The following is an 18449-nucleotide window of genomic DNA, read 5'->3' as shown; positions in this document are numbered from 1 at the left end:
TGTTTGTTTCCTCTGTGTGGATTTGCTGCTTCAGACATTCAAGGTCATTCAAAAATTAACATTTTGTCATTGTTTACTCTCTGTTGTTCTAATCCTGTATGCATTTGTTTCTTCTGTGGAACACATAAGATATTCTGAAGAATGTAGGTAAACAAACAGTTTTGGTTACTATTGACTTCCATTGTATGGACAAAAAAAAAGACATTTTGCAAAATATCTTCTTTTATGAGGAAAGATACAGGTTTGGATCGATATGAAAGTGAGTAAAGGATGACAGATTTTGCATGACTTTATCCTTTTAAATGTTAAAAGACACCAACATATTGTTTTTCAAATGTAAATGCTTTATTAAAATGAAAGATGCAAGACATTCAAGAACGCAGTTGAGAGTAGTAAAAATCCGAAATCTTAAAGCATTTTCTTTGCATACATAAACAGACTCCTAATATATGGAGATCATTGCTTGAGCCAATCTATGGATTGAACTTGCTTTAAGACCAAGGGAGGGTCAAGCTCATTGGAATCACTGCAGGTCTCAATATATGGGTAAATGTTACCTTGCACCTCATTGCCAGTGAACCTAAAGATTTCAAATTTCTTTACTGCATCATAAAAAGTTACCTCTTTATTTTTAAAATCCACCTGGATCCCAATTACAGAAGGTGTTCCACGAACGTTTATTTGAACATTCTTGTCGTCAATGGCAACAAGTGCTCCATCTCTCTTCTTCAGAATAACCCAATAGCCAGCCGAAGGGCCGTATGTCAGAATACCTTTTCTCTGAGCGGACGATTTGGCCGCTCCCACAACATAACAATTTCTTCCAGCCACCCCAATTTCCCAGTAATGTTTTCCAGAATTATATGGGTCTTTTGCCAGAGCTGCAATAGCTGTGTCGTAGCGCTCAGGGGTGTTAGGTACACTCTGAGCAAATAAAGAGGTTCTTGCCTCTTTCTCATTTTGCGACAAGATGAGTCTGCGGTGGGCAGTGTTTGCGTCAAACCTCGGCCATTCTGGCATGGGCACACAGGGAGACATTTTTCAGTTTAATTGCATTTTTACAGACTGTAACTAATTGTTTTTTTGTTTATTACAACCAGACTGAAATCATAAACTTACCTTCCTTTGGAGGTTCTTTTTTTCCTTCTATAATAAAATATAAAAAAAGAGTTATAAAAGAAACAAAAGCATGCTGTTAATTCTGATAATAAATAATGCAAATAGTTTTTGTTTTTGTTTTTTTTTTTGCTCAGGAAAAAAGGAAATATCTCACTCTCAATTTCATCCACTTGTTGTCTAAGTTTCTCATTCTCACTGACCACACCTATAAATATTGTGAAAATATTAAAACCTGTCAGATTTCCTTCAACAGATACATGCAAAATCAAAGTTTTTTGGACCCTGACCATTGTATTGTTTATTGACTGTACCAAAAGATAGTGGCACCCCACTCACCGTTGAATTTATCTTTCTCTTGTTTTAACTCATTTTGAAGTTCAGCAACTTTTTTGTCCTGATCCTTGAGTTTCTGGTCCTTCTCAGCAAGGTCTTGTTTTTGTGCTTCCAGTGTCAAAGTGAGGTTTGAATAAAATATAATAGACCAAATTATAAAATCCAAATCAATGTAATGCAATATAAAAGTGTAAAACATATTGGACATGTGAACTTTATCATGGCTTGGAGTGTTTTGACAGTATTGTCATACCAGAGATTTCTTCCTGTGATTTTTTTTGCAAAATGTTTTTCTCCTCTATGATTTTTCTTAGTTCCCTTTCATTTTCCTCCTGCTTGCGAACTAAAACAAAAGGAAGAAAGAAAGAATCAATTACTATAATGCATTCATTTTGTCAATTTTATATTGGAACACCTTGTCATTCATTACTAGATTTTATTCTTACTTAAGTCTTGATTTGCAGCATTTATCTCCTTAAGTTTGGCTTCAGTTTTAGCAAGTTGCTGGTCCTTTGTTTTAATCTCTGTCACTAGTTCTGGAGAACAACAAAACCAAAAAAAAAAAAAAAGGAGTAATGATGCATCAAGTGTGCAATTTGCAGCATCATCAGTTTTTTTATCTGTGGTTAATTTGATTGACAGTTTTCTGAATTTTCCCCAGTTTATGAACCACATATTCAAAAACCCTTTTAATCTCTTCTCACTGACCTTCGTTTTTCTTCTTCACTTTTTCAAGCTCTTGCTCCATACTGTCACGTAGCTCTTTCAATTTAGCAATGGTATCATCCTTCTCCTTCAGGTACAGGTCCTGTTTAGCACGCGCATTTTCCAGTTTTTGCACTTTCTCATTTAAACCTGACAGTGCATAAAAATGAAGTTAGGAAAATTTAAAACAAGAGATGGTCAAATTGATTCTACCTTGATGCTGCAAACTGCACACATAATGTGTCGAATTTGAGGTTAAATATTTAAAAGCACATAAAGACTTAATGTCTCCAGTGGAAATGAGTATTATAGAGAGAGCCCCATTAGCCATACTTCACTTCATACACGGACTAGAAGTATGTCATCATAGCACTATAATTGTAGTTTATTTCTCACATGCTGCTAGAAATCCTTTTATGTCATTTTTATTCTTTGTTTTGGAGCGTCTTTCAGCATGTCAGCATTAAAAAAATATTCTGAAAAATATTATAAAAGATAATGAATTTAAGCACGTCTTTGGTGTTTTGATAGTGTCGTCATACCGGCGATTTCTTCATTTGCTTTCTGCAGTGCATTATTTTTCTCCTCTCTGATTTTCTTTATATCATCATTCAGACTGTTCAGCTTTTTGACTGAAACAAAAGACACAAAACTGAAATTCTTGGAATGACCAGTCATGCATAGGTGACACAATGTGGAATCAAACATAAATAATCTTTTTTCTTACCCAAATTAGCATTTTCAGCATTTGTCTCCCGGAGTTTATCTTCAGAGTTTGCCAGCTGCTGGTCCTTTGTTTGAATTTGTTTCTCTAGCGCTGAGAAAAAAAATGAAATGATAATATTTAATAACACAAATCTGTGTTTATTAAGCATCATAATTGTTTTCATATTTAATAAAACTCTGGTTTAGTTTTGAAGTTATTTGTGATTGTATCCCAACAGGATGCATTCCCTCTAATGAAGATCTGTTCTTTAGGAGTCTCAACATTATTATACAACTTAATAGCACATCAAACGTACCTGCAATCTTATCCTTTGATTCTTCTTGTAGTTGTTTCGATTTTTGTTGGCTTTCCTCAGCCGCCTTCTCTAGTTGTGTTATCCTGTCCTCTGGAAAGCAACATGTTTTTATTAACAATATACTGGGTTAAAATGCAGAGTACATGGTAGGAACTAACACAACTTACTCAGCTGAGTGGACTGATCACAGTTAGCCTTCAAAAGCAAAATCTCTTTTTCTTTGTCCTCTATTTCCTTCTTTAGACCTGACCAACAACATAAAAAAAGAAAGTTTAGTAGTCTTTCCACTTTCATTTTAAATGAATAATCCGCACTCTTCAGATCATTTAATGGCAATAGATGCATTTAAGATTGGCTTACCATTGATTTCTATTTTGTATTCCTCTTGCATTTTTCCTTTTGCTTGGTTTAGTCTGGACATTGATTCCTTTATAGAAATGATCTTCAAGGCTGTATGAATTTACAAGAAAAACATTTAAATTTATGCATTTGGCAGATGCTTTTATCCAGAGCGTCTTACATTGCATTTTATCAGTTCATGCATTCCCTAAAAAAAAAAAAAAATCGAACCCATGATTTTGGCATTGCAAGCACCATGCTCCACTCTTTGAGCTACAATGCTATTATTAAACAGATTAAGATACCCACAGGTTTTTACTCTATTGCAATTTAAAAGGACATTAGATTAAACTCACTCAGTTCAAGCCCCTTCTCTCCAGAGTTTTTCAACTCAGTCAGCAAACCATTTATTTTAGCTTCCAGTTCTAAATGAAGAGAAGAAAAATCACTAACTGTGAGCTAATGAATGAGATGTTTTTAAAGGGAAGAAATGCATTTGTTTCAACTCACGCTGAATCTTTTCTGAATTCTCTACAGTTGGATTTTCTTGCAGCTTCCATAGCTCAGTTAGTAACTGAAGTACATCCAGAGCTGTAATAAACCATTGTGTAAGTATGAAATGGTCTCTCTTTAGATAAAGAAGGCCCAAAATTCTGTAAAATGGGGTTTCACTCACTTTTGGTTGATATGGATCCCTCAGTTTTCAATTGCTGCATTGCCTCCTTCAATTCTTGTTTCTTTTCTTCCAGTTCTTGGCTCACTCCTGAAAAGCAGATAACCATAGATGGAGCGAATGGAACAAAAACACATAAACCTTGGTCTTTTCCCCTTACTAATTTTTCATTTAAATTCACATAAAGTGAAAAGTCTAATAGATTAATACGTTTTTGGTATTCTGAAAGTTAAGGTCTAGGAAAGGTGCAGTGAAAATAGTCTGTTAGGTCTGTGCGTAATTTGTTCAATGATGCTCATTCATGTGAATAATTATGGAAAGTCTTACACCTGCCTTGCTGATGTCAAATAGTATGAAATGTACACAACAAGTCAAAAGTTTTGGGGTCAGTACGTTTTTTTTTTTGTTTTTTTTTATGAAATTAACACATTTAGCAAGGACACATTAAACTGATCAATGGTGACAGTAAAGAATTTTACATTGTTACAATATATTAAATAAATGCTGTTATTTGAATGTTCTTTACATCAAAGAATCCTCAAAAACGATCACCGTTTTCTCAAAAACATTAAGCAGCACAAACATGGAAGACAGTTAATTTTTTGATCAAATAAATGCAGCCTTGGTAAGCAGAAGAGAATTCTTTTTATATGTACAGTACTGTGCAAAAGTCTTAGGCATGTTAATATGTAAAAACTGAGACAAACTAAATCCAGAAGAACTACGGCGTCTCCGAGATGCTTGAAGAAACCTTCTTGCAAAGCTACAGTACTGTGGAAAGTACTGGCACTTGTGTTAAAATGCTGTAAAGTGAGAATGCTTTCAAAAATAAAATCACAAATTTAATTTATTTATGATTTAACTTCTATTAACTAATTCAAATCAATATGGTGTAACGACCCTTTGCATTTAAAACGGCTTTTGTCCAGGTACACTTGCGCATAGTTTTTCAGGTAGCTTTGCAGGAAGGTTTCTTCAAGCATCTCGGAGACGTTCCCGCAGTTCTTCTGGATTTAGTCTTTCTCAGTTTTTTCTGTTTCTTCATGTAATCACAGACGGACTCGATGGTGGTGAGATCAGATTATACCGGCTGTTGTCAGACTCCTTGCAAATCTCACTGGATTATTACAATTAATGGCAAAAAGAATGTTTGGAAATGTGAACCGATATTTCCTACTGACACACTACAGCAAAATATTTATTAACATGCCTAAGACTTTTGCACAGTACTGTATGTCTAAAAGTATTGCAGTTTGTGATATCAGAATCAATAGATATACATCCTTCATTACCTAATCCTTGTTCAGATTTCTTATCCAGATACTCCACTTCATCAATTAGATTTTTAATGATAAAAACTGAAAACAACAACAACATTGGAGAGAGAGAGAATTATGTGACAAAATAAGAGTGAAGTAGACTTACATAAGGTTTAACAAAATATGATGTTTTTTAATTACAATATTTTGTGATGAATTTTGTCATTCATTTAATTATAAATTAAGGCTTCACTCACCCTTCTGAAGAAGTACATCGTTCAATTTAGAAATGGTATCGTTATATTCAGCCTGCGTTTCTGTAACACACAGCCACCAAGTATCCTGTTTATACAACTCTCTGAAAGTTCTGAAAGGACAATCTCTATAAAGCTGACATACATACCTTTATATTTCTCCTCAAGTTCAGGGCAATATTTGGTGTCCACACAATTTTCTTTCAGCTCTAGAGAGAGACAGAATTGGGAAGAAGGGGAATTGTTCTTTAGACAATGACTTTAAATACCCTATATTGTTGAAGATTTTATTGCTGAAAGTTTTACTTTCATTATCGCCACGAATTTGGGCATTTTCTTCCTCCTTCTTCATCAGTTTACTTTCAAGCTCTAAAAGAACAACATCAAGTGTTCTTTCATTAATGGAAAGACCCAATTTTTATATGCTTACTGTTAAATAAGTGAGGGAGGTTGTATCTGATGGATACGTGGGATTGAAAAAACTCACCAGCTATTCTAGCATTTACTTGCGATTCTTTTTCTTCCTCTTGCTGTTTCAAGGTTTTCACTTTGCCTATGAGTTCGTTAATCTTTGTAACTAGGGGGACATGAGGTTACAACGTTATAAAGCAATGATCTGATGTTCTGACAGGACATTGGCAGACAAATCGACAAATGCATGTTTTATCTTCCAATCCTGATCATTATTGGAAACCGACATCATTTTCTGATTGGCTGAATCTCTTCAGTGCTTGTCCACTTACTTTGTCCTGATAGTGTGGCATTCTTCTCTTTCAGAGTTTTATTTGCATCATCCAATGCCTCATTACTCTCTTTTAGTTTACCTTCAAGATCTGTGACAGATTGAGTAATAAATTTTAATCAAAGAAAGTATGATAATGAAAATCAATTCATGGATTGTTGTTGAATTCATGTGACTGAAATGAAATACAGTAGTCAGCATTTGAAGTGGATCAAAAAAGTTAATCAAAGTTGCCCTAAGACAAGAACGGGTATTGTTCAAAATTCATGTAGCCTATAGCTTTGATGTAAGGTTTTGATCCACTTCAAATGCTGACTGATGTACAGGATGAAACTGAAACCTTTAATCCTCTGATTTGCAGTCTGTTCAACTGTGTCCTTTTCCTTTTTCAGCATCGAAACTTCATTCTTACGAAGATCAATGTCTCTCTCTGCAAATCAAGCATTTTAATGGCCGGCCACTAGATTTCCATTTAGTTACTGTCTCAAATGTCAAAATGAAAGGTTTCACTCACGTAACTGACGGATGTCACCGGTCGCAGCAGCCAGCTCTTTGTTTTTTTCCTTCAGCACACGTTCCACGTCATCCAGTGCTTTTTGGAGCTCTGTCAGAAGTCAGTGTAAGTATAGCAATAATCCAGCCTGAGCAGTTACAAATACAATCTGCTCATGTAAAAAAAAAAATATATTAAAGCGGTCATGAAATGGATTTTTTTATTATTTTAATAAGTACCTTGAGGTTCACTTATAATGTTAATGAATTTTTTTTTTGCACAAATAAACAATATATACTGTATGCGGAAAACAATTTTTAATCCTCATTCTGTCCCTGTCTGAAATGATCAGTTTTTAAGGGGCGGCTCCTTTAAGACTTGCCACTGTTATGATTGGCTAAAGTCATTGCAAAGGAAACAGAATCAATACCCACTCCCTATTGCACGTAAGTAAGTGTTTTGAAAACATTATCCATATAAAACCGTGGTTTACAGACAAAGCATTATGTAATAATTTACTTGTGGTTTGTGATGCAGCTGCTGCCAGATTCGATACAGTTGGCAGCTTCATTTTTCAACAAGTTTCTTTGCGAACTCTCCATTACACTGTGCCTTGTTTACAAAACAAAATTCTCCGAACAAACATATAATCTTCTGATGCGATCCGGGACGGAATTAAAATAAACCATCCATTTGTTTTTGGTGCTGGGATCCTTCTGAAGTTTCTACAGAGATGCAAACAAACTGTTTAAATTGGATGCGTCAAAGCAAACGTTCTTCACTCTTCCGTTTGTCATGTGGTCGACAGACTAGCGCGTAAAGTATGTAAGAAACTACCGAATCGCTAATCTGTATACTGTATCCAGTGTGTATAGCATCAGTGATTATAATAATGAGTTCTATTTGCTTTTGACGCGACACGACACTCACATCCAGTGTAGGCAAATGTCATGTCAGCCGTTAAGCGGTTGAACACCAGTGGGCGGGGCCTATATATGGTGTGACGATGTATGACTATTCGTCGATGCAGTTGTATGCAAATGTATTTGCCAGCGTGACGTCACAGATCCTACAATATTATAACAAGACAGAGCTTTTGAAGCTTGATTAAACAAATGCTTTGTTTATTATGAGGAGGATGTTTTAATCCTCATTTATGAGACAACGCATTCCCGCCATTGACGTAATTTTCCGGCTTTCCGTGTTTTCACTGTTATACGGTGGGGGCGCTATGACATCTTCTGAAAGAGTACAGAATCTCCACATCAAAACAGAGGTGAAAAGAAGAAGAAACAAGGAATATCATATGTAAGCAGATGCTTATGTAAAATAACGCGATCATCAACATTAAACAGCATATAAATCGTCGAATGAAATGCCGACCCAGGACGAAGCTTTGGGGGTGTTGATGGACTCTATCTAGCCTACTCCATCTATGTTTTGATCATCATTCTGAATCCCATCTCGATGTTGTCTTTGACAAAAATGCGTTGATGCAAAATGTTGCTTTTTTAATGAAACTTACCCACATTTAAGTGTTGATAAAAAATAAATAATGCACGAAGCTAGAATAAAACGTTGTGTGTGTGTGTGTGTGTGTTTGTTTGTTTAAAAGCAGAGGCTCTTTTCTTTCTTTTGAATATATTGCATGTTCAGATATTCATACAGCCAGATATTCTGGGGGCCATGAAAATTTTGTGAAAATGATCAAAACAAGTAATAAAAACTCGGTGAGTGTTTTATCGCAATTTTCTGACCTCATGGGATCACAACACTAAGAGATAGTAAATATTTTCCTGGATTTTTTTTGTGCGTTCCCAAGATTAGACCTTCCTTAACATAATGCCGAAAACCCGAAGTCTCTAGGTGGTCTGGTTGAGGAGTAGATAGAAGTGCAAGATTGGTGCGCACAGACAGAACAGAAATCATGAGTTAACAATAGCAATTTTGTCCGGTGGAAAATTGCGCTAAAAAGGGGAAAGAGTTAATGGTACAAAAACCTCTTATATGTCAAAAGATAAAGGCAAATTTGATTTCTCATGTCATGATCCCTTTAAGAAATATCAACACTTTTAAAAGTTCTTTAAAGTATCAGTGCTAACCAATTTTCTTCATCTCAGCCTGTGTAGTCACTGTTTTCAGCATTTCCTTTATCCAGGTTACATCAGACTGGAGAGCCAAGATTTTCAGCACTGAGGCAAACATAAAAAATAAAAAAAAGTAATATTGATTATGAATTTGGTATAATAAAATTTAGATTAACTGATTTAAGCTAATGTATTACTCAAAAAGGCCCATTCACACCACAAATGATCACACCTATAAAGATAGCATGCACAACAAACTCATGATAATGTTTTGTTTAATATAAGTACGCCCTGCAGTTATGTTGTCTGCTGCTTTAAATGCTTCAGCTCTTTAAAGCAGGATGGATTCTAATTGGTCAATGTTTTTATTGTTCATCAGTTGTGCTGTGGACTCAGCTATTGATTTACGTCTTTATCATAGTAATCATCCTTGGTGTGAACTGGCCTTAAGGTTTCAGAAAGTGTAATTATTGAACTATATATGGCCTGGTTTCACAGACGAGACTTAGATTAAGCCTTAGTTCAGTTAGGACATTTAAGTACTTTTTTATAAAAGTGCCTTAGAAAAAACATAACAGGTGTGCATCTTGAGACAAAACAATGACACTGACATAATTTTAAGATATGTCAGTGCAAGTTGCTTTCAGTTAAAGCAGCTGAAACATGCATTTTAGCCTGGGACTATAGTCTTAAGCTTTGTTTGTGAAACTGGCCTAATATGAGTGTAAACAACTTCAAATAACACAAGCCTTAGGTACAAACAAGAACCATAATTCTCCACTCACTTGGTTTTGCAGACGTTTTATCGTCTAATTCTGAAATAAATTTCAAGAGATCCTTTTGCAGCTCTGAAACCAGAATAGAACATGAGTTGAAATTTACTGTTCATTTTTCCCATTAGTACATAATTACTGCATGTGTACTGTATACACTCACTGCTGATTTGATTTAAGTTATCTGGATCTTGGTTCTGTAGCTTCCAGATTCCCTCCATCTGCGTTATCACCTCAAGAACTGACAAGCAGAGGCAATCAGTACACAAAACTTTATGGCAGATATTAATGCAAAGAGAACCATGTCTCACTTTTCTCAGAGCTAGAGTCACTTTTCTGAAGTTCCTCCTTTTTTGCCTTAAGTTCTTTGAGTTTTTCATCCCGTAATCGCTTCACATCTATAGAATGTTCAAAGTACAAAAATAGAATAAATATTATTTTATTACAAACTAAAATTACTAAAAATAGTACAATTAGCAGAATGATTTTTTAATGCGGATTGCTTTTCAAGCTGACAGAATCACAAGTACAAAAAAGGTTCAGAGAGACATACCATCATTAGATGAAGATGCTTTAATTTGTTTCGTTAAGGTGTCTATTTCAAAGCTCAGCAAAATAATCTGGACGGCTGTGGAAATGGAATGTTGCCATGTATATTAAAATAACTAATGTATATTAATTTCAACTGAAAATAATGGGGGTAAAAATAATATATATATATTTTATATTTCATATTTCATGTGTCTCTAAAATTTCACTCAACTTGCCTGTCTTTAAGGTTGAATCTGTTATTTTATTTACTTGAGCACCCAGGTCAGTGTCTGTATCTGGAAAAGATGATTCATACATAAATAAATAATAATCACAACACAATAATCGTGAGATGGACCTTTATGTTTTTAATTAAATCTACATTTAAAATGTATTTTGTTGCTTTCATGTCAACAAATCTTTCATATTGTCACTTGATGGGAGGAAAGGAGAGTAAAATGTCTTACTCGTGTACATCTTCATCATGTCTTCGCATTGTTCTATCTGGTCAATCAGCTTTCTGCGTAAACCTGGGTGTAGAAAAGATTACAGATCACTCAACAATCTATGTTTGATTTTGGAATGAAGGACCCAATATACAATGAATATTGTTGGCTCTTATGATAAATTGCTTCAGATTTTTCTCATTTGTAAGATTTCTCACAAAAGCATCTGCTAAATGAATAAATGTACATTTAAATTAATGTAAACATACATAGAAAAAGTTTTATTCATCAGTGGGATATAAATGATTGTTTTAAACAGGGTTTCTGCAGGAATCTTCAATTTAAATTTAATGCCTTTTTAATGCCTTTTTAATGCCATTTTTTTATTTTTAATGCCATACACGACCCATGACTAACCACGGATATTATGTATGCATGTATATATATTATATATATTAACTTGATTAATCACACGTTTTTTACGCAATTAAAACACTTACATTTGTTTAGATTTATATATTTTATAATGTAATCATTTCACAGTTAATCTACAAATGAATGTAGAGACAACATAAAGGCCAGTCTCACTGATACTAATTAGGCTACAGCTATTGATATCTGGATAAAAATTATTTCTCCCCCCTAATTTTAAACATTAATTATAGCCATCCAACATTACAGTGTAATTAATTAAAAGCTATCAAGTTTTTAACATTAGGCTTAAAAAAAATATGACAACTTTTAATTTAAGTGAACTTAACAAACAATCCTCACATAAACCTATAATAAATGTCATATTTACCTTTGGCCTTCCTGTCTAACATACATTATCAAACAGTCTGCACAGCATAAATTATAGATTAAATATAGACTAATGCTTATTAAAGCTACAAGAGTTCTTTAGTCAATAGCAGTGAGTAATTTTCTCTGGTGCCTTTGTTCTGTGATTAACTTTACTGACAGAAAGCTTTATTGGCTGCTGTCCCTTTAAGAGCAGCTGCTGACAGAAACACGGATCTAACACGCGCCTCATTCTCTCACAAGTCTTTGCGTTCATTAAAGACTTTATTTCACTAATTTAAGACTGCTCTTATTTTATGAGGATACTCACAAAACAGACATTTTGGCAAAATTGTGTGTTATTGTTCGTTGCGCGAAAGAGGACCGTTTTCTGGTGCGCAGTCTGTGCGCACGATCTGGCGCGCGTCTTTCTCTCTCTCTCTGTGTGTGTGTGTGTGTGTGTGTGTTACATATGACATTCGCAGGCAGCGCGTTTAAAAGCATTTACATGAATAAGAGCGGGATCATATAATGTAACGCTACCCAAGGGGTGACAAAAATTAACGAATGCTGCGTTTGCGTTAAATATTTTAACGCGTTAAACTGGACAAAAATAATCTCATGCGTTAACGCGTTAAAAAACGCAAAGTGAGCTTCAACAGCGGATGTCGAGCTGATGAGGGAACGTTACTACACATAGTTAATTGCTGTCTGCCTTTTACCGTCGACCTGTGGCTGTCAGACTGCATATGAGATTTTACGCCATTGATTCCCATAGCTACCCAATTTAAATACATTTTTACAAACGCTGCAAAATCCTTCTTTATTTTGACCACCAACCATGTTCTAAATTGTTTGTCTTCCATGCACTTTCCCAGTTTTCTGGTCTAGTTTTATTCCTGTTGTTCCTGCTGTCCAAAATTACTCGCCACCTCCGCAACTTTGCTCCGGCCGGAGGCAATCACCAAACTGTTTCCGCGTGTTTTTAATCACACTAACGTACATTTTGCGACGACAGCAAATAAAAATTATTAATCATGAAGACTATTCAAATAAATTGGTAATATAACATTTTCTTCAAAACCATAAAAAAAATTTAATGCCTGTACGATTTCAATTTAATGCTTTTTAATGCCATTTAAGGCCTTAATTATCGCAAAATCCATTTAATGACTTTTAATGCTTTTTAATGCCCCGCGGAAACCCTGTTAAAAGCATCCCTAGTTGGCAAGTAATTACAAGATGATATATCGATCTTACGTTTGTTGTCAGTATCCAAATAAAGTGCCCTGTCCTTCTCCTTTTCAAGCTCTTTCTGGAGATCTGAGAAGGCATAACCCAAAAATCACACACAAACATCACAATTCTGTTAAAGCTGCTTTTTAAAGCCTGTCAATCAATCAATCAATCAATCAAAATAATATATATATATATTTTAAATAATAATAATTAAAAACCATTCAGATCTCACCATCTATCTTAAATTCGTCTGCTTTCTTTTGTCCCTGTGCAGTGATTAGCGCCTCCATAAATTCAAACTGGAGTGTAAGAATTCTTGAAACTAAAAATAGCACCAAAAAAAGTATAATATTACTGATGATGCAACAGTAAAACTTAGGGGTGTAACGATACCCTCATGTCACAATTTGATACACATCACAATACCGAAGTCACGATACAATATTATTGCGATACTCCAAGACATATGGTAAAAGGTTAACAAATGTACTGTTAAAATGCCACATTTGGTATTACATTGGGGGTGGAAATGAATAGGCATCTTTTGGAAATTGAACTTAATGCCTTAATTTAAAAAATGAGGAAAAATCCAACCTTTAAGGACACCAATTTTCTTTGTGAATGAATACTGTATGGTAAATAAATAAATGTTCTTCCTTAAAATACAGGGTGCATAAGTTTGGACACCCCTATGTTAAATTCCCATAGAGGCAGGCAGATTTTTATTTTTAAAGGCCAGTTACTTCATGGATCCAGGATACTATGCATCCTGATAAAGTTCCCTTGGCCTTTGGAATTAAAATAGCCCCACATCATCACATAGCCTTCACCATACCGAGAGATTGGCATGGAGTATTTTCCATAAGATCATCTCTCAATGCAAATCAAACTAGCTATTAGGCTAACTGAAATAAAACCATGCCAATCTCTCGGTATGGTGAAGGCTATGTGATGATGTGGGGCTATTTTAATTCCAAAGGCCAAGGGAACTTTATCAGGATGCATAGTATCCTGGATCCATGAAGTAACTGGCCTTTAAAAATAAAAATCTGCCTGCCTCTATGGGAATTTAACATAGGGGTGTCCAAACTTATGCACCCTGTATTTTAAGGAAGAACATTTATTTATTTATGATACATTATTCATTCACAAAGAAAATTGGTGTCCTTAAAGGTTGGATTTTTCCTCATTTTTTAAATTAAGGCATTAAGTTCAATTTCCAAAAGATGATTTTTTATTCCTCTTTTTAGTCAACTTTAGCATGGGTGTCTAAACTTATGCATAGCACTGTATTTAAAATAATGTAGGCCACTTTTTACTGGTAACATAAGACATTTGGCATTATCAGGACCAACAGAGTAATTTTTATTTTGGGTGAACTATACACAATACAAATTGTCACTATCCACAATATTGTTGCATGTATGTATTGCGATATTGAGACACAATATATTCTTACACCCCCTAGTAAGACTAGAACTCACGAAATAGAATAATTCATGAAAAATGAGAATCAGCTATATTAAAATGAAAGAAACTTACTTAACTCATCTTTTCCCTTCAATTTGGCAATCTGATCAATTACTTCAGTTCTTTTGCCATCAAATTCATTTGTCTGTCCTACAAGATACAAGTCATTGGCAGGATGAAATATTGATTCACATCTAAATTCAAAATAATACATAAATCAATACTAGTTTGATTCCAGTACCAATAAGCTGAGCAAGTGTTTGGTTAAGTGCTGATAATTCAGTATTCAGGTCCAATATTTCTTTCTCCAGTGTTGCAATGAGTTTATCTGTGAATCCATAAGGAAAGGAAGGAAATGCAGCAGATCTCACAAGTTATTTGTCACATAACATGGATTATAGATACTACACATTTATTGTGGAGCTACAAAAAGAAAAAGAAAACAAACACTGAATAATAACATACCAATTTTTTGCATGTTTTCTTTCCTCTCTTCTCGTTCCTCTTTCAAATCTGATAGGAGGCCACTTTTGTGCCCCAGTCTGCTTTTAATTACTGGTAAACATTAAATGAGATTAAATGATTGTGCACATATAAAATGATCCATTCAGATCATCTCACAACTGCAACTTCACAATTCCTAGCCTAATATGGATTTTGTAAACATCAAAGAATGAACACTCACCATCGATCTGCACTTGCATCTTATATTTACCAGAGAGACGTGTCTTTAGTTCTATCGCCTCTATTTGCAATGTAACAATCTGCAGGACTAAAAAACAAAACAAACTGTATTGAGTCATCTATTGAGGAAAAGACTCAAACTGCAATGCCACGTTTTCAAAAAAACTTTATCCACAATCATTGATAAAAGTATTTCTGATCCAAAGGCTCCACTGTTCTCATCCTCATTAAACTCACCTTGGTTTGCAATGCCACCTTGTTCCCCTGGTTGTTTGAGCTTGTCTTCCAGGTATTTCTTTAATTCTGTGGATTAGATACATAAGAATGTGCAAAACCAACTGTAAAGTAACATATTGTCATCATACACACCATTAAGAGAGGTTGATGTTGCCTTATCACTTTTCAATGCCTCTGAGCTTATCTGTGAAACTAGAGGAAAAAACAAAAACAATTACTTCTAGTCCTGCTGGTTAAGAATTGAGCAAGGGCTCAAAATAGTGTCAGTGTGGTATTGCTTCATGCACATTGGGTGGGGTGTCTCTGTACCTGCACGCTTGAAAATTTCAACACTTCCTGACATTTTTTTCTTCATCTCTAACAAGTCTCTCTCTGCTTCCTGTCGACGCTTCTCCAGTCCTGTTGATTTTTAAAATACCTGCATGTCTATTCACAGGAAATGTACAGGTTTTCAAGTTAATAATAAAATATTGTAATATTGTTGGAACACACTTTCAATCCTTGCGCGATCTTTCTCAGTGTTTATTAACGCATCCATCTCCTGTAGGTCGATGACTTTCTGGAGAATGTTTAAGACTGAATGGGTGGAAAACAAGGGTAATAAGTGTCAATCTATTGTCTTTTCACAATATGTTTTTAAAAAAGGAGACTTCTTTCATTATTTTAAAGCAGCTATGTTCAACATACCATCCTTGGCTGGACTCTTGGTGGCACTGACTTGTTTAAAAAGATCCTCCAGTTGCCTTTTAAGACCTGAAAACATGTCCACCAATATAAACAGTGTGATGAATATGAGTGCAAAATGCAACTGCATAGTTGATACTTTTAAGTTTGAGTAGATGAAGATGGTTGACTCACCATCAATATTATCCTTCGCTACTTTGTAAGAATCCCAACATGTAATCATCATCGTTCGGCCTAAATAAGTACAGATGATAAGACTGACACTTTTTAGTCATGTTGTACAATGTTTTACTGGGATGGAAACTTCAAGCTGGTAGAACTGGCCTGGGGTGAAAACTAACCTAATCTCCAAATTGGTTTAATATCTGAATAAAATGGTTTTGAATAAAATATAATTCACATACCTGAATAGTCCTTAGTAGGCTAGTTTACAGAACGATAATGAAAAAGGTCATTTTTTTTAACAACGTAAATTTAAAAGTGCATGCCTATAAAACTAATATCCAAAAAAACAAAAGATTAAAACAGGCTCACCTCTACGGCTCTTCTTTCTCTTGTGAAATCCCTGCGTGCCTAAAATGAGTGGAAATTTTCACTTTAGACTAAAATTAGTGATTTGTTCAGTTTTTACAGTATGAAAGACCTTACAATATATAAATATACAATTTGCCAATGATATATATATACATATATTCTCAAGCTGCATTTTTGTGTTAGAAACTTCTCATTTACACTACCAGTTAAACGTCTTGCATACCACTGAATCCACACTGAACTGACTTTGCAGAGCTGCTTTACAACAGAATTTAAATAATAAATAATGCATAATTGATTCTGTTCTTTTCCTGTTTATTGCTGTGAAACCACTTTGAAACAATCTATATTATATAAAGCGTTATATAAATTAAGGTGACTTGACTTGGCATAAAAGTTTGGGTTCAGTAATTTTTGTAGAAATAAATGAATACTTTTATTTAACCAGGATGCATTAAATTGATTAAAAGTGACAGTATTTATAATGTTGCAAAAAAACATTTAATGTAAAAAAATCTGTTATTTCTATTCATCAAAGAGTGTATCACTGTAGCCACACAAATATTAAGCAGCACAATGTGCTCAACATTGATAATAATAATAAATGTTTCTTGGGCACCAAATCAGCATAGAATGAAGAATGAAGAGATGCTGAAAATTGAGCTTTGCCATCACAGTAATACATTTAATTTTTAAAATAACATAAATAAATAAATAAATTAGAAAAGTTATTTTTAAAATGTAACATTATTTCACATTATTACTGTTTTTCTGATTAAATAAATGCAGCCTTTGTGAGCACAAGAGATTTCTTTCAAAAATATTTAAAAATTTTAACAACCCCAAATATTTAAACGGTGTGATTGTATACTGATATACTTCACGTATACTTGTAAACTGAAGTCATATGACAATACAAGAAGTCATATCTGAAAAAAGGCATGTCTGTTTAACCAGTTACACTTGAAACCCACCTCAAACGAAGTGTATTTTTCATCACTCCTAGATGAGGCTGCATTCACAGGACCTAAATCACAATGAAAATATCAATGCACTCTATGTCTTACAATTATTTCTTTCTCTCATAGAAAGGAGACAGACAGAACAATGGAAGAAATGCTTACCACATTTAGCCTGTGTCAGCAGGTAAACAGACACTAGGAAAGAACAAATCAGGAGATTATCTATCCACCCCATTGCTGTGTGTGAATGTACTATCACAGTGAACTTGTGTGCTTTATATATGAAAAACACACTGGTCCGTTATTGCCCAATTCTCATTTTTACTGGGTTATTTTACCTCTCATGCCGGAAGAAAGCATCAGTAGACTGACTTAGCTAATGTAGTTCTGACTAACTCCTTATATGACCAAAGACATTACTTTCTTTGGGCCAAATAACACATTTTGCCATTTGTCATCTGCACTGTCACAACATCTTACATGTCTTAATCATGTACATGCAGTTTTATTCTGCTGTATTCTGATGTTGCAACAGAAATGATTGACTCTCTCTTTTCCAGCACTTTATTTCACGCAATTCTGACTTTATATCTCGCAATTCTGACGTTATAACACGCAATTGCGACTTTATTTGACGCAATTCTGACTTTTTATGTAAACTCGCAATTGTGAGATAAAAAGTCGCAATTATCTTTTAAAATGATTTATTCTGTGGCGGAAAAAAGCTTCCATACCTCCTGGCCTCTTCCTCCCATCCATCCTCCTTGACGCGTACCGTTACGGTAGGGCCGGCCCAGCTATCGGTAGCAACCCATAAAATACAGTATTCTACTTATAACAAAATGATTGAAGCCTCTACTTATTGCAATAAATAATGCAATCAATTTTCGGCAGACCATCACTTTTCGGCACGACACCGGCCCAGCTATCGGTAGGCGCCGGCGGTGCCGCGGTAGCCTACCTGAGAAAACGTTTTGGAAAGACGGACTATAGACCCAACCAACTCTATAGGAGGGGAGGGGAGAACTCCCTCACATGGTACAACCCATGCAGAGGCTGCGCGCTGCGGTGCACTGATCTATA

At 34.8% G+C, this 18449-nt stretch overlaps 1 protein-coding gene across 1 annotated transcript; it reads right to left on the bottom strand.

The window, feature by feature from the left end:
- Positions 1-331: 331 nt before the first annotated feature.
- On the bottom strand, positions 332-17593 carry LOC308696105 (uncharacterized protein). Its single transcript, XM_081374496.1, has 46 exons — positions 17529-17593; positions 17379-17431; positions 16405-16443; positions 16275-16293; positions 16045-16104; positions 15874-15939; positions 15679-15762; positions 15496-15585; positions 15319-15378; positions 15187-15252; positions 14951-15037; positions 14731-14820; positions 14507-14593; positions 14338-14415; positions 13028-13117; positions 12817-12879; positions 10798-10860; positions 10567-10626; positions 10353-10427; positions 10111-10197; positions 9963-10040; positions 9812-9874; positions 9042-9131; positions 6961-7050; positions 6787-6876; positions 6448-6537; positions 6192-6281; positions 6011-6073; positions 5854-5913; positions 5708-5767; positions 5484-5549; positions 4195-4281; positions 4029-4109; positions 3875-3943; positions 3540-3629; positions 3347-3424; positions 3180-3269; positions 2885-2974; positions 2700-2789; positions 2161-2307; positions 1899-1988; positions 1706-1795; positions 1456-1560; positions 1274-1324; positions 1120-1146; positions 332-1013 (listed from the first exon to the last, which is right to left on the bottom strand). Exons 5-46 carry the CDS (start codon positions 16094-16096, stop codon positions 457-459), a joined length of 3780 nt encoding a protein of 1259 aa, XP_081230622.1. The 5' UTR covers positions 16097-16104; positions 16275-16293; positions 16405-16443; positions 17379-17431; positions 17529-17593; the 3' UTR covers positions 332-456.
- Between the last annotated feature and the right edge of the window lie 856 nt (positions 17594-18449).

The sequence above is a fragment of the Scardinius erythrophthalmus genome (assembly GCF_964197995.2).
Source record: "Scardinius erythrophthalmus genome assembly, chromosome: 9".
Classification (NCBI taxonomy): domain Eukaryota; kingdom Metazoa; phylum Chordata; class Actinopteri; order Cypriniformes; family Leuciscidae; genus Scardinius; species Scardinius erythrophthalmus.
This window is presented reverse-complemented; position numbering and strand designations above follow the sequence as displayed.